Below are 17,189 nucleotides of genomic sequence, written 5' to 3'. Positions count from 1 at the left end.
ACTGCCTTTTCCTTCTGTCTCCAACTCAAGATCTGCCTTTTTTTGCACCGACTATGTTTTTTCTGTTTGCACTGCCCTACCCTCACCTTCAGTCTGGAAGTATGGAAGATTAATTTTTAGATCTAACTCCTCTCTTATTTCTGAGGTATTTTATCAGACTACAAAGTTAGCCGTATATGACATCATAAAGTTGATTTGTAAACTGTAAATTAATTTAATTTAAGAAAAACTGTCTCGAATACTACACTATAATCACAATTTCACCCCTTTCAGAAAGGGTGAATGCAATAAAAGGGAAAGGCAGGAAATTAAAGCAATTTAGGTAAAAAGAACAATTATATTTAGGCTTGCCATAATTCATTTTTTATACTTTTAGGATAAGCGTGAAAATAAATATTGATTTATTTTAGTGTTATCTATTTAAATTCTCACACTTGTAGGAAATTGAGGAGGTCAATGATAGTAGACACTGACATTCCTAAATTTAAAGCTTTACAACTGTTGAAATACAAATTGTCAACACCCTGTGTCAAAATATACAAATTAAAATCAAATGCTAATTAGTTCAAGCAATTTTTTCCCTCTTTGCTTAGCAATTTTTTCCCTCTTTTTCCCCTCTTAGTATATTTCAATTACAAATTATAGAAAAAAATTGTGTTGGGTTTATGTGCATAGGGTGAAATCGATGTTTATCAACATTTACCTATAAAAAATGAATCCTTCCAAACCTAATTATAAAAATGTTCTTGGAAAGGCTTCCACATCCATGTTTTCTGTGAATAGTAAAATATCAGCTTGCAAAACAACAATGCTATTGTTCCAAACACAAAAAGAGTGGGGTTATGTATAGACTACCGAGTTTTTCTGGGATACCAAAGGTACCCCGGAAAAACTCCACCACATCCAGGGAACACATCTGCTCTTCCACTTTTATTTTTTTTTTTTTTAGGAAAAGCAGACATGCTCTTTTGGAAGCCCTGTCTTCCTCCTTCCACAAGGAAGAAGGGCTCTTCCAAAATTTGGCCCAGTGTAGACCGGCCAAATTTGAGAAAAGCCTCTTCTGACAAAACTATCGGAAAAACATATGCAAATTGCAGAGCGCATTTTGCGTACCTTTTTCCGATAGATCATGGTAATCTAGACATAGCCTGAGAGACTAAGAGAGCTTCCAAGGATTTCTATTAGAGCTGCCTGAGACTTAGAAAGATACAAGTTATCAATCCATACTGCTCCTTAGCTCATCCCCTCTTCCACTTGCATATATCCTGTTTTCAGAGAGTAAAGACCAGATTCAACTCCTATATAAGCTACAGAAATTCCTTAAAAGATGATGAACAGCATGGACTCACATTAGGACTCTTATTTGGCCTTCAGCCTCTACATACTTAAAGATGAAAATATATTAAACCAAGCAGAACTATTGGCTGTGTGTATTTACCAACAGTTAACACCTCCAAAAAAGTTTCACAACCTATAATTACAGTCTTTTGAAAAGTTGGAAACTAAGTTGGGGCTCTTTATCATCATTATGCACACTGGGCCAAATCACACAGTTCTTCCTCAGGCAAAACTCCCCCAGAAGTCAAGGAAACAAAGTAATGAGTTGTTCTTTTATTTGGTCCTAATATTTAACAATGCTGTTTTAAAAGACATTGTGTATGTTTCATAGTTTTGACATAAAATCCTAAACATCTACAGACTACAGGAAAATTATCCAAAAAGCACAAGTTTTACCAACAGTGTTCTGGGGCAGTGAGAGACTACTGGGCTAAAGAAGTTTGTCACCCTGTTCTCTTGCTTAATTTAGGTGAGCAAGGTCTGAGGTCTTGCCTACACTTGAAATTTTCTGACTACTCTTTCAATCTTTTCTTTAGTGGGTGATGATCCTCAACCCATCACCCCCCCCATATGTCCATGCCCTTCAAAGTTCTGTCCTTGGACTGGGAAATATCTCCTCCTCCATCTGTTGTAAAAGAAACGGGAGTCAGCAAGGACCCCTTTCACATGATAGGGATAGTAATTTTTTGGAACTTATGTCAAGTGACTGAGACAGGTAATGTGAAAGGTGGTAAAAGACAGTTTTATATCCTCAACTCTCTCTCTTGGGCCAGAGATGAGCCAAAGCAAACTCAAACTCAGAGGGAAAAAAGACTGAGTTCTTTAGCTCTTTGCAAAACCACCCTTCCTCCTTCGGTGGTGAAAATTCCATAATCCTCCCTGCCACTTAGGCCAGGAAGATTCGGCTTAAAGTTCACAACTCCAGCTATGTAGAATACGTAACTGAGTCAGCTTATGTTAAGACAAACTTGGTGGCATCCACAGTGGGAGGCCAATGGAAACTAACGTTCCCATTGGTTTCCCTTACTCCTTACAACTGCGAGGAGTACAGGCACCAGATGGAGCTGCCCTCAGCATTTGATATGCAAGTTTATACTAGATCCACTAAGTCAAACAACAGGTCTCTGGCAAGTCTAGAGTGCCCTTGGATAACAAGTCAAATAGCTTTTCATTCCCTCTTTCTCCTATCACATTGACATCAATGATCTTACTGCTTTTCCTTCCGTACCACCTCCAAAATCTGTCCTTTCTTCTCCATCGCTAACGTGCAAGCCTATTCCTAGGCCCTACAGCTCTCACACCTGAACTTCCACACCCTCTTCCTCCTCTCCAGCCTCAGCCTCACTGATACTCACCTTGGCAGCTACAAACTGATCGACTGTCACACATAAAGGCAAAAAGGGAAGGCCTGCACTATCGCAGTAAGTCACCTAAGGTATGCAAGTCCAGCTACATGAACGGCATAGCTGGAGTTGATGTAATTTAGGCTGAATTACTGAAGCGTCTATGCCACACGAGACTGACAGGAGCACTGGTCCCTCTAATTTTTCCCTCCCCTGAAGGTTGATGTGTGCAGCAACGCGGAGGAAATGTGTGACACATCACATTCATATTGGTGCACATTACAAAACTTGTGTGGTGGGAGTGAAGCCAAGGCTACAACAAGGAGAGACAACTCCCCCGGCTATCTCCTCTCAGCAGCACCTGGACTGGTAGGCAAAGACACCTCTCCCAGGCATGGAAGCTCCAGGCCTGGGCTTGAGCTGGGAGAGAGCATCTGGGCTGTGGCAAGGAGGTTCTGGGCCACTCAGGACGCAGCAGAAGGGCTCGCGGGATAGGGAAGCAACTCTGGAGGTGGCAAGAGGCTTCCAGACTGCTCTGGGGCACACAGCAGGGGGAGATGGGACCTGTATTCGGGCCAGGGAAGCTGTGTTTGGGCTGGGGAAGAGGTGCCGGGCAGTCCTTTTTTCTACCTTGGCTGGGTACCTTGAGCACCTGCAAGACCAAAAGGAACTTAGGTGCTCAGCCCCAGGAACTGCCCCCACTCCATCCCTTCCCCAAAGCCCCCACTCCCCAGCCCTCCTCTTCGCATCCTAATCTGCTCCATCCTGCCTCTTCCCTGTTCCCATTCTCCCTTTTCCCCCAGCCCCCCATTACTATCACTCAAGAGCAACAGAAAAACCATTTTCATCAGTATAAATTGTGTTTACATTGTTGGTTTACAGGGGCATAGCTACAAATGTTATCCCTTTATATCTATCCAAATGCTAATTTCATTGGCACTACTCCTACACATAAAGTTACGCACAGGCTTAAATACTTATGCAATCAGCAGTCTAATTCACAATATTCAGGCTGGCATTCTTTCAGTCTGTGATATTTGGCAAAGCCCTACCAAAAGTAATTCAACAGCAGTCCACATGAGTTGTGATGTTTTACTTATCTACAAATATTATGACATTAATATAAACTCCTTGTCATCTTAAAGTGATAGTTTTTAAAAAAATATATTTGACTCTAGGAATATATTATTAATTGCATGTCATGAATGAGAAAATGGATGATGAAAAACAAAAACTGTGCTTTATTAAAGGCAATTGCTGTTAGCTCTTTGTTACACTTCTTCAGACTTCTCTAGCCTTCATCCAACTGATGATTTTAACAACTGTCACTCTGATTCAAACACAGATTCATTCCCAGTAGGGAAAAGAAAATTATTTATCTTTTAAAACTTCATCAGCTAAGGGGCAGGGAAAGAAAGAGATTAAGGAAATGAGATAACTGTGGTTGTCTGTAATGAAATGTAGTTTGCTTTGTATCATCCTCTTTATCATTTACAGGCTGAAATGGGTAATGTATTCATTCCTAGGTTCAAATGACTGCCCTAAGCGTCTTGATTTGCTGCTTGATGATTTCGTTTGGTTTGGTCTGAGGGGGGAAAGGTTGTTAGTTTGTTTATTAAATCTGTTCGTTTTGTTTTTGCTAGAGATCCAATTACCTGGTATAAGGCAACTGTATCCAGACCAGTTATGATTCTATAAGATTTATTTTCAGTTGAGAGTGAAAGCCTCTTCCAGAAGGGGTCACAACTGTCACTAAGTTTCAATATGATCTTTCTGCATTTTGGCGACATATTTAAGTGTTCATCTATAAATAGGCATAAGTGAGCTTAGAAGACAGCATCCAATCAAGATCAATGGGTGAAATAAATACTTATTGTTGCTGTTGCTTCAATCTATCTGGGCTTTTGACTCAATGAGGCACCTGTAACTATCTTTACAAGAGTTAAAGAAATACAGATGGAGATTCACGGGTATTCCACCACTGTCGCCCTCTCCATGTTCTTATTCTCTTAGCTTTGATAGGGCAAAAATGACTCGACACAAAAGGGATCAATTTGTGTCAACTCTTCCAGCACTGGTTGTCCCACTGCCCTGAACACCTGGACAGCAGACGCAGCTTGTCCTGACTATAACCACTTGCTATGTTTTGCATAGCCACTAGGGTCAATACCTACCAAGAATTCTAACCATTATAATTAGTGTCATTAATTTGGCAAATGTAAGATCAAGCCTGGAAGTCCTCTTTTATAATTTATCTGGAGTTTTGGCAGGGGGTAAGAGGGCTGCTGTTCTCTCTCCAGTAGAGCCTCCATCAACTTCAATTAGATTTTTGTCTAAGTAAGGACTGAGTAAAAAAAGGTTCAGATTATTAAGGCAGTTACACCATCAGTGAGAGATCAGAAATTGGACCTGAGTAAGGAAGACACTTTTCCTACACCAGACAGTTTAAAATGTAAAACCTCTGGAAGGTAACATTATCATTTTATAGCAACAACAACAAAAGGAGTATTTATTTCATCCATGGCTCTTGATTGGGTGCTGTCTTCAAAGTTCACTTGTGGCTATTTAAATATGAACACTGTTAAATAAACATAAAAAGAGTTTCTATCCACCTATCCAAATCTGGTCTCCATTACTATACTGAGCACAACACAATCCTATTTATCCTCACAACAGCCATGAGGTAGAGAAGTGCTAGGATCACCATTTTACGGATTAAACTATTTGCCAATGGTCACACAAGAAACCTAAAGCTAAGCAGGGAACAGAATCCAGACTTTCCATCTAGTACTCTAATCACTAGACCATCCTTCCTTATTCTATTTTTGGAAGATTGAGACCTTATCTACTCTGGCACTTTTTGTCACCAAAAACTGCCTTTTGTTGAGAAAACAGTCAAGGTGTACACACGACAATGTGACTTTTGTTAGGAAAAATACCGAGTTTTGGTAACAAAAAGCTTCCAGCCCTGCGAGAGACTTTTGTCTTTTCCCCTCTCTCTATTGCGGGCAAAATCCCAGGTCAGACTCTGTTGTTTGTTGAAAGAACTAGCTTCCGCCGTACTCCACAATGCTTGCCCTGATGCCTCTGCTGAGTGTTGTGTGATCTCTGCTGCCCTGCAAGTATGCACTCCTTCTGTTTCAAAGCTCTGGAAAGTATCTGACAGCTGAGTGAGTTGCTGTTTGGGGAACAAACAAAGAGCAAATCATTGGAATGCTCCCATTCTGCCCTGCTAGAAACACAGCAGCAGGCAAACTGCTGCTTCAGGGGGAGGGCTCGAGAGACTACTGTGTGGCTTTGACATTCCTTAGCACAGAGAGCTCACAGAGCTACTCACAATGCTGCTCCCAGCAGCTGAGAATGATGTGGGAGAACTCTGAGAGAATCTCAAAAAGCACAGAGATCAGTTCTGCCTTCCTACAATGCTGCACTGTGGGATGCTTACCCATATTTCCTTGCTCTGTCTGTCGACAGGGGAGCTAGCAACGTAGCCATGAAATATTGACAATGGGAGGCAGAAAACCCAGTTTGACTGTTTTTTTCTTTTGCAGGTTGACAGCACTTTTGTCACCAAACCTTCCCAGTAAGACACAGCCTAAGATTGAAAAGAATAAGTGGTCAAAATGTCTTTAGATACCCAAAATACCTAGCAGCCTCTGCACACAGCCTACATTATTTGGTTTGTCCTTTTTCAGAATTTTGTCCCCTTTACATGGAAGTTTAAAAGATCCAGGAAGCTATGTCAAAGTTGGAAGAATCTATGGATTTTCTCCATCCACGGATCTGGATTACTCTTCAGTACTGAGAAGGTAATTTCATGTTGTTAATTTTTTAAGATGTTTCAGTTAAATTTCACAGACTCAAGAGTATTGTGACTGTCCTCCAAGGGATTATTAGGGTCTCATGAATAACTGTAATTGTCCCCGCACATCTTTATACACTTACTAGTACAGGCCTGGACAAAATATGGCCCGTGGGCTGGCTCCAGCCCGTGGAGGCAGCGAGGAGCCTCAGGCAGGCTCCCAGGCTTGCCCCACCACCCTGCAGAATTGCAGCTGGCAGGGCTCTATTTCTGTTTTAAAACTGGAAGGGAGAGGGAAGTATTAGGAGCTGCCCCGCCCCCAGCACATTCTCATTGGCCGGTTCTCCTGCCCCAGATAGCAGTACCCTCCTACCCTGGGTCACATCCCAAACCCCTGCACTCCGAACCCTACACTCCAGTCCTCTGCCCTAGGTCACAACTGCCTGCTTCATCCCAACTCCCTCCCAGGCTCCAGGCTCCCTCCTGCACCCCAATCCCTTCCCCCAAGATCCCTTCTGCACCCAACTTCCATCTCAGACCCCCCATCTCCTCCATTAATATCATGGAAGAGTGTGGCCCTCAACCACTTTCCAAAAATCGTGGGACTGCCCTCCTCCCGTCAAAAATTATTGCTCACCCTGTGATAGCAGCACTGACAGTACCATGGGGTTCTAATTATCAATAAAAAGATTATCTTAAGTTTAAGCGAAAAATGAGACAACTTTCAAGAATCACATGCATAAGCTGTGACATAGGGCCATGATGTATGATACTAACAGGCAATTTCTAGGGTTTAGATGTTTCCTTCTTTAGCTTTGGAGTAGTCCATGTCATCAGTATCTATGGAATTCATGCAGCCTCTCTGAAATCAATGACATTATACAGGGCACAACTCAGGGCAGTACGTGACCCTGGAAGTTTTAAGTAAGATTATCAAGTAACTTTCTGACTTCACTTCTCTCATGAACTCTGGATTCTCTTTTAACTTCATGCTTTTAATTAAAATAAAATTTAGTTCTGGTCTTTCATAAATCCTCACATGATTTGGTATCATCCATAGATAACATCTACAGTAAAATCAGTAAATGTGTTCAAATTTATACAGACAAGGTGGATTCGATAATTTCTTTCATTGGACCAAATAATGCTCCATTCAGTTACTCTCATGGTCCTCCCTGAGGGCATATAAAGGAACATTTCATTTTGTGGTTGGGTCTTCCATGAGCAATCCCTTTATTATCATGATTATGTTGGCAACACCCAATTTATTTGCCCATCCCTTCCTCAAGGATCTCGCATCTGTAGTGTGGAACAGGTTCAGTCTTGAACACCAGGGATTTTATTGCACACGCACACACACATCACCACTTGGACTGCTTTTGATTCAGTCAAGTAAGTCAGATGGAACCTAGGAAGATTATTTTTAACTCAAAAATTCAATTACACTTTTATTAAAAACAGCTTACTTAATCTCAGGACAATGTCTAGATTAATTCCTACATCAGCAAAGAGAGATTATCACAAGTTGCTGATCCATGATTCCTGTTATGCAGGAAGAATAAAGTTCATTCCTACAGCTAGAACATAGAGTGATCTACACAAAGATAGCTTCCCCAGTTATCACCTCTAATATCATTAGCTCACAGACATTACCTTCCCCCCTCATCCCCCTTCTGTTCTGAAATTTGATTTGTCCTTTTCATATGTGTTCATTTTTTTAAATTGTATCCTTTGGTATATATGGTTGTGACTATTTTCTTCCACTATTTGATCTGAGGAAGTGGGTCTGGCCCACGAAAGCTCATCATCTAAGAAACCATCTTGTTAGTCTTTAAAGTGCTACTTAGTCCTGTATTTTGTTTCAGCTACCCTAGACTAACACAGCTGCATCTCTATCACTATTCTACACAAATGGGAGCAAATTTAAAAATCAGCAGTAACTACTAATGTAAACTAAAGATTTACTAGCATGCATCAGTTTCTTCATTGGCTTCAGTCTGCTTTTCCCTAGTGTGAGTACACTTGCTTAAGCGCTTCAGTCTCATGCTACTACTACTGCAGCTGCTGCTGCCTTGAGTTGAGAACAGCGGAGGCCTTTGGGGGCAACGTCCCTTTGTTGTCATACGCCCCTGCGGAATTCTTTGTTCGCATGAGCAGGAATGCAAGGTCAGCGTTTGCCACCAGGCTCACACGTCTCGCCGCACTAGTGCTGCCCCCCGCTCCCCCAGAGCCCTCGGTAGTGCGGAATCCCTACGGCAGAGAAAAGAACCGCGGTGATTTTCAAGGGGCCATTTCTGCCGGAGCTCGCCCTGGCTGCTGCCCCGGCGCACAGCAGCAGAGGGTCTGGGGCGCCCCGGGGTTTGAAGCCACGGAGCTTAGCTCAGACATTTTGTTTCAAAGCAGGGAGCACACCCAGCGGGTGCTGTGGGCGGCAACACGGCCTGCCCCGCTGCGCCAAGCGGCGGCGGTCGCAGCCCCACAACTTCTGCCAACAGGTGGCTGTTCCGCTTGTGCGCGGCCCGCAGCCAGGAGCCGACCCGCCAGCACGAAGCCCAGCCTCGCCCGCTTCCCGGAGGCGGCCCCGGGCTGCAGGAGAGCGGGAGGGAGGGACGCGCCGCTCCCACCTGCAGGCTCACCCGGGAAACGCGCGCGCAGCCCAAGGAGCCGGCGGCGGAGTTTGAAACCTGCCCCCCACCGGAGAGATGCCCGCGCCCCCTTCCCCTGCCCGCCGCGGGGACCCCCGGGCGCAGCCCGCAGGAGCACCAGGCAGGCAGCGAGCCAGGGCGCTGCAGCCTGGCGGCGCCACCGGCTCCTGCCTTGCCCTGGAGCCTGGCTGGGCGGCGGCCCTCGCGTCGCGCTGCAGCGGGAAAGTTTCTGTGCGGAGGGGAGGGAGAGTTCCCCGGCCCGGGGCTACTTACAGCCTCTTGTCCTGCGGCGCCAGCTGCCAGTGCATGGCCAGGGAGAAGCCGAACAGGCTGCCCGGCTCCCCTCGCCGCAGGATCACATTGTCCGCGTCCAGGTTGAAGGCGGAGGCGAGGCAGGACAGGAGGGACAGGTAGAGGAGCGTCTGCCCGGGAGCCATCCGTTCAGGCTGGGCGCGGGAACCTGCTACTGCTGCTGCCCCTCGCCTGAACGCGCCTGGCGCTCCCCGCGCTGCCACTCGCTCAATGAGCCCGTTGTTCTCCTGAGACTCCCAGCTTCGCACTAAGTGACGAAAAGAGGCGAGCCCCGCCTCCCCCACCCGCCGGGCTGGGCTCGGCTCGGCTCTGCGGCCCTCAGCCTCTCCCTGCCCTGCCCTGCCCTGCAGTTCTGTCCCTGCCAACCTCCAGCCAGTGAGTAGCGCCACGAGGCTCTTCCAGACAGAAAAGCGCCGCTAAGCAACCTCTGCAACTGTCCAGGATTTAGAGCGTCGCCCAGCCCTGCAGCCTTTCCCAGGCTCCAGCCAGCCCTGCCCTATTCATTCCCTCCTCCCCCACCAACGTCTTGCCGGAGCACTCAAGTGCTGCAATCAAGGGTCACCTGCAAGGGTGCTGTAGCTGCCTGGTTACTTATTCCCAGTTCCTTATTCCAGGGTTCTAAAACAGAAATGGAATAACTCACTGGGGTTCCAGTACAAAGAAGTGACAACAACTCCCGAATTACCCAAATCATCAGTATCTATGTCCATCTTACCTTGGGGAAAAGAGAAATTAAGAGCAGGGGTATCACACTGCAGCAAAATAAAGTTTTGTATCACTGATCTGCCCCCAGGCTGTTCAGAACCCTTCCACAGACACAGAAGAGTTAGGGTGACCCAAGAACTATGTTGTCATTTACATCTAGTCAAACCCCAGTTAATTATTCAAATCAAGAGTCCTTGAATAAGTAACCAACACCAAGCAAACATAAATCACCCAAGCACATTGATTTCATTCCCTTCTGGTGGCTTGGTCCCTCAGTCTAAAAATGATACCAGATGCTCCACCAAGGGCACCTCCCAACACCAAGCTGTCAGTTAAAAAAAGCAAACTGAAATGCTGAAAATTGATTTACTAATTTAACTAGCATGGAATATATAACAGCAATAACAAGAAATATCCAATAGTAAATACATCCCAGGTTATGAGATAGTGACTACATTTCTAAAACATTTTAAGAACCCATTGCATCTTTTGAAGAATCCATTCTTGACAGCAGCACTCAGAACTTCATCTGTTTCCAGTGTTCACTATGGCTGTGTCTAGACTGGCAAGCTTTTCCACAAAATCAGATGATTTTGCGGAAAAACTTGCCAGCTGTCTACACTGGCCGCTTGAATTTCCACAAGAACACTGACGATCTCATGCAAGATCGTCAGAGTTCTTGCGGAAATACTGTGCTGCTCCTGTTCATTTGCGCAAGAGGGCCAGTGTAAACAGCACAGTACTGTTTTCCGCAAAAAAGCCCCGATGGCTAAAATGGCGATTGGGGCTTTTTTGCGCAAAACTGCGTCTAGATTGGCCACAGACGCTTTTCCGCAAAAAGTGCTTTTCCGTTAAAAGCATTTCCGGAAAATCATGCCAGTGTAGACGTAGCCTATAGGTATTCCTCTAAAGATAAACTAAAACAAAAACCACAGTCACCAATGTCAAGTATCAGAGGGGTAGCCGTGTTAGTCTGAATCTGCAAAAGCGGCGAGGAGTCCTGTGGCACCTTATAGACTACTTCAGTTAGTCTATAAGGTGCCACAGGACCAATCACCAATGTGTATCTATGTTAGTTATTTTAGTCCCTGCTGGAAAGCACACAGAAAAAAAAAAACTTTACATATACATAAGTGTCTTCTCTAAACAGTCTTCAGAGCATTTGAGCCTCAAAACTCCATAATCTCTGAAGAGATCTGAGATTGCCCAACTCCTAATCTACAACTGTTAAAAATAGTATGCATATTATCTCATGCAGTCACGCAGAACACTGCAGTGTACATGACATTGGAAGGATAGAGTGTCAGCAGTGATTTTAGTTTTGTTTGAAGTTAACTTTTATTACTACATCCTGCATTTTCTTTTCCTAAAGTAAAGTTTAAAAAAAAACTATAAAAAAAAATCAATGGTGGCATGCCATAATAGTTTTCCTTGGCCATTAGTAAGTATTCTATGAAAGTAGGGGCAGGCCAAATTTCAGCTACTAAGATCAGCCATGAATCAGGAGTGATTATACCTATGCTTCCATAGTATGGGCCTTCCCAGGTCTTTCATCAAAATGCAAATATCATCATGACCCAAATGTACTTATAACACGATGATGGCTTGTGACTAGAATCTATTAGACTTGAAGCTGACATGTTCAGTTTAATCAAGACAATACTGTACATGACTGGTTTGAACAGGCTGGTGTTTTTTCTCCTAAACCTTTTGCCAAACCCCTATGACAACATTACTGTAGTGGAATTATTTTGAGTGTTCCTCTATGAGCAATTGAGTCTGCTTGAAATGCCATTCAGGCAGATTTTTAAAGATTCATTTTAGCAAGGTCATCATAATATACTTATTATTTTCTTATGGTTATTGATACTGCAAATAAATTTTTAAAGAAGAGAAAATAAATCTATCTTCTTCTCTTATGAAGCGCCACCCCCCCCCCCCCCCCGCCCCACCCCCCAAATGTGCTTCCATAGCCTGGAAATCAAAACACGTATCTGTTGAATTAGGCTCCATCTCTTCCTGTCTGATTTATTCAAAACCATTATCCATAATCTAGTGTTCTGTTACCTCACAATCATTCCTCATGGCATAGACTTGTGTTAACACAAAGACTAGACTGATTTCACAGGGGGAGAGGGCTGGACTCATAAGGGAGCAAACTTATTACAATTCATAAATGTGATGGTAAGTAGCAATTACTAGAAAACAAAAACAAAAACAAAAACAAAAACAAGTGTGAACCCTTTAAAAATAATTTTGAGTTTTCCCCACAAATAACATCCAGCCTGTATACCAGGGCTGGGCAAGAGACTGTCAATGGGCCGGATCTGGCCCACCAAGCACTTTGATCCAGCCCATGGCAGCTCCACCACTAATGCGTTGCCTGGAAGCTGCTGGGGAGGCACAAACCCTTTCAGCTGCTGCTATTTAAAGGGCTTTCACCTCCCCTGCCGCTCCCAGGCAATGCATTAGTAACGGAACACAGGAAGCGCAAGCCCTTTAAAATTGCTGCTATTTAAAGGGCTCACAACCCCTGGAGCCGGAGCCAGAGCCGGGAGCCCTTTAAATAGCAGCAATTAGAAAGATTCCTGGCCCATGGCCACCCTGCGGCTCCCCCATACTCAAGCCAATCAAGACCTGGGGACAGGAGAGTACACAAAGTCTCCTCCCCCCGCCAGGGGCACAAAGCACCAGCAGGCTGTTCAAACAGCCAGCAGTTTTCTCTAAGCGCTTCATTCCCTTGGCAGTGAAGGGAGGGGAACTAAGACTTCATATGCTCCCCCACCCCGAGGCCAATCAAGGTGAGTAGGCTGTGAAGTCTCTTGCCCCTGCCCCCTTCAACCTGAGGCCCCACCCTTTCCAGGACAGCCCTCAACCTCTTCAAAAATTATTGCCCACCCCATTATATACTACAGTATTTTGAAAAAGTAGCAATAGCTCTGAATAACTTTGGCAGAAAGTAGGCTCATTCAAGTACTCAAACTAGACAATGGTGTCATGTTACATTTATTGGATCCCTCTCGCCAATGCTATCTTATACATTTTTATTTGTTCACTATTAGCCACATCAGTGGCGAGAGGATATCAATTTTACAGTTTCTTATTACCAGAATTAGTGACATTTAAAAATGTAGTTACATTGAAACCTCTCCTGGGACAAATAGAAGAAATGGATTTTTTGTCAGATGGAACACAGATTCACTCAAAAGTTTTAGAGTTTCATTGGAATAGTCTCAAACAGATGAGACAAGGTGGATGGAGTAATATTTTTATTAGACCAACTTCTGATCATGAGAAAAAAAATTAAGCTATAGATGATCTATTATCTACATTTCACTTTATTTTCTTGAATATGTCCTTCCAGGCAGGGGAGGGGAAGCAAGTGTGAAAACATAGGTTTTCTTCTTTATTCAAGTGACTTATGATATTGCAGAGATTAGGCCACATGCAGAAAAATGTTATGGGACATCTTCTAGCAACCAACACATTCTTACACACTTTTTATTTGGTCCTATCCCAGTATAAAGGAAAATGAAAATTTGGTATGATGATCAATTAGCTTTGACTGCTATAATAATATACATCATAATGCAATGAAAATAACTCACTACCCATGGCTACTGTCTCAGCCAGCTCAAAGCCATGTGTCCTTTCTCTAGTCTGACATGCTCTGCCATAGCTGAGCTTTCAGCTGCCTGATTATTAATGGCATGTTGGTATTCTGCCAGATGGGCTGCAAGACATTGGCCTGCTGTGCCTACATATTGAGCATCAGTGCCAAAAATGCTCTCCTCCTCAATGTAGCAATTGTTGATTTAATTATAAGAACTAATTTTTCATTTTTAGAAATGAAAGTGAAGAACTGAAGCCAGATAAGACATTTTAATCTATGTTCTAGAGAAACTCTAAAGAACAATGCCTTGCATTGTTGACCCTTTTACCTTTCAGATTACAAACACACCTTACATTTATTTGGCATAAAAAGTAGTGCATCATTTACTGGTATACGTAGATGCACAGCTGTGTATCTTTCACACTGCACATTTAAAAAAGCAAAAATGTGTTGACGTATCCCCTATTCTTCCTTATTAAATTCCATATACTCATTGATTATATTTAATTTCAGATGGAAAATTGGCTCAGGCCTGCATTACTAAAACTAGTTACAAGCTTCTCTAAATTCTTAATTGCATCAAAGATTTATACATGGAATCAACTCTTTTGAATAATTTCCTTAATGCAATGCCTTTACAAGTTTTAGAATTGCTAGCTTTCCCTGAAGACTTAGTTCAAAATAGCTGATGCCTCTGAATAGCAAAGCAAGCAGGTGAATAGACTATTACTCTTTTGTACACAAGGACATTTTTGCTAGAATTTTCACTACTGCTATTTTCAGTTCTGCTCCACTGGTGTTAGTTCTGGTGAGCAATAGAGTACACAATATGCCTGCAGCTGTTAGCATTTTAAGCAAAAAGTTTTGCTCTGAGCAGATTAGATGTTACAGTGTTTAAAATGCCAGTGACTTCTTGGAGGCCAGTCTACACTAGCATTTCCATTGTTACAACTCCACCATTTGAGTTGAAGGTGTGCTAGTAAAAGAGAGGCATTATTTTAAAAACAATTTTTTTACAATCCTAATGTAAACACCATGACCCAGATCTACACATGATTTAAGTGTTGCTTGCAATCACAAGAACACAATGTAATCCACAAAGCCTGAGTTAGGTGTATGAGCTCCCTCTGAATACACAGAGATAGGCACCTTACAAAAGCCAACATTCTAGGGAGCTACCTAAAACAACCAATGGGCAATGCTGGCAAGAGAGGTATGTCCTAGGTCCTGCCTCTCTCCCAGAGTAAGTGCTAAGTCCAGGCTGCAAAGTAGCACCTATCTCTGCTGAGGTACAAGCATCAAACCACCATCTGGAGTCATGCAGCCAGAGCAGTCCCATCCACAAAGTATTTTTCCTACAGCCTGTGGGATTACTTCAGGAGCCTGGGACTGGCAGCATAGCCGTGGGAAGCAGAGTGAAACAGCGGCCTGCTCCACGCTACCATCTCCCAGCTGGATCACTCCACAGAGCTCAGGGGAGATGAATGGAGCAGAGTGGGTTAGGACTGGAGTGCTCCAGTTCTGCCTCAGTGAGTGCTGAGGGGGCCCCAAATGCTGCTGCCGTACTATGCCAGGCCCCCAGTAATCCTTCTGGTTGTGTAGCTTGTGGAGGGAGCTTCAGGTAAGGGGAAAAGGGGGCCGATCAGGGGCAGGAAAAGGCAGGACAGGCCTTGGGGGAAGGGTTGGGGTAGAAGCATAGGCATGTGCACGGGGTGTGCCGGGTGTGCCCAGGCACACCCTAATGTCTGGAGCCAGCCAGCAGCTGCTGGAGGAAGAGGGGGATTGGTGATGGAGCACCACAGCCCCTCACTTTAAATTCCCTGCAGCCATCTACTGGGCACTGTGGGGCAGAGAGAGCGCATGCATGGCATCCTCAAGTGCCGCGCAACAGGTGAGAGGGGAAACACTGGGAACTTTAAAACCCAGCAGCCCAGCTCCAAAAGCAGCTGGGGCTCGACTACAGGTGGCGGCCCGAGCCATTTTTGCGGCCTGGGCCCCTCGCTACAGCACCACATGGCACCCAGCCCTGCAGCACAGCGTGGCATTCCCGCCCCGGGGGCATTCCCGCCCCGCCCTACAGCACCGCACGGAGTCCTGGGGGTGTCCCAGCCCCGTCCTAAATAATCCCTGCTTCATTAAAATAAAAATGGCCACCACGCTGTGCCGACAATCAGCTGATCCGGCACAGCTCGGCAGTCTAGATGGTCGACAAAGGAAGCCTGTCGACTGCTCTGGTATGCTTTGTGAAACTAGGCATTGAACTATTTCTAACACCCACTTGTCTGCGGTGATTGTGGCCCATTGGTGGTAAAACGGCCTTAGGCATTGGTGGAAGAGGTAAGTGTAGTGACTGATGCTGTTGTAGATCTACAAACCCCCGACCAAGACATCAAACCTGCTGTTTGTTGTTCAGCGGGGTCTGTGTACGGTTGCCCAGGTTTCAATGCCTCTGGGGTCTTTGGTGCAGATGTTGCTGATCGAAGGTCCGTTGTTGTTGCTGCCACTTCTGCCTGACATATGGGTAATCATAATGCTATTGGTAAGAAGTATAACAACATCTCCTGTATGGTGGGGAATGTCCAAAGGGTTGTGTGTGAGTCTTCGGACGAATGTAACACACTGTCTCTCTTTTCAGCCAATAATTTGTCTCTGTCAAATGGTAAGTCTTTGACTTTATTTTGTAGGTCTTTCGTGACTCCTACTGCCTGGAGGTAGGATGCTTGCCTCATAAATACCACCGTAGCCATGGACCAGGCCTCTGTATCTGCCATGTCCATTGCTATGTGGAGCACTTTCCATTCTGATGTGTAGCCCTCCTGCACAACTGATTTTAATATGGACCTTTTGGACTCTGGTAGATGGTCCAGCAGTGGCATCAGCTTTGTGAAAGTATCAAAAATGTGATTTGAGAAATGTGCAGTGTAATTGGCTATTCTGAGTGTGAGCGTTGTGGATGTGTAAACTTTTCTGCCCAATAAATAGAGTCTTTTTGTGCCTTTGTCTGAAGAGGTGTATTTGCACAGCAGTGTTTTTGACCTTTGATGGGCCGCATCCATTCCTAAGGAGTGGGCTGGGGATGGGTAAAGAGGAATTCATGCCTTTAGGAGGTACAAAGTACTTCCTGTCAGTTTTCTTGCTGGTCGGTGGTACGGAGCCCGGAGTTTGCCAAATTTCTTTGGCAACCTCCAATATGGCATCATCCAGAGGTATAGCTATCCTCAATCTATGTTGGGGCTGGAGATTTTTGAGAAGACTATGCTGCTTATCCTTTATTTCGTCCAACGATATCTCCTGGCTTCCCACCACCCGCTTGAAGAGCTCTTGGAACTGCCGAAGGTCGTCTGGCAGGGAAACATCTCCAGGGATGACGGCTTCGTCTGGAGAAGAAGAATGATCAGTAGGGGACACTTCCGGTGGGTGCTCCTCAGTGA

At 44.5% G+C, this 17,189-nt stretch overlaps 1 protein-coding gene and 1 long non-coding RNA gene across 4 annotated transcripts in view; one reads left to right on the top strand and one right to left on the bottom strand.

The window, feature by feature from the left end:
* Positions 1–9,848, bottom strand: part of ITGA6 (integrin subunit alpha 6) — an 81,241-nt gene extending 71,393 nt beyond the window's left edge. The window contains exon 1 of one of the 3 annotated variants that reach the window (XM_075933638.2): positions 9,402–9,848. In XM_075933638.2, the coding sequence (XP_075789753.2) occupies positions 9,402–9,565 (164 nt within the window). In that variant the 5' untranslated portion in view covers positions 9,566–9,848. The remainder of the gene's footprint in view (positions 1–9,401) is intronic. The other 2 variants (XM_006116473.5, XM_006116471.5) reach the window with 2 other exon arrangements.
* The window catches only part of LOC149524064 (uncharacterized), a 115,030-nt gene extending 98,278 nt beyond the window's left edge, over positions 1–16,752 (top strand). The window contains exons 2-3 of the long non-coding RNA XR_016350048.1: positions 6,377–6,490; positions 16,443–16,752. This is a non-coding gene — a long non-coding RNA (uncharacterized LOC149524064). The remainder of the gene's footprint in view (positions 1–6,376; positions 6,491–16,442) is intronic.
* Positions 16,753–17,189: the final 437 nt, after the last annotated feature.

Source organism: Pelodiscus sinensis, chromosome 7, assembly GCF_052426305.1.
Source record: "Pelodiscus sinensis isolate ZL-2025 chromosome 7, ASM5242630v1, whole genome shotgun sequence".
Taxonomy (NCBI): domain Eukaryota; kingdom Metazoa; phylum Chordata; order Testudines; family Trionychidae; genus Pelodiscus; species Pelodiscus sinensis.
The sequence above is the reverse complement of the archived record's forward strand: the minus strand, read 5'-3'. Positions and strand labels throughout refer to the sequence as shown.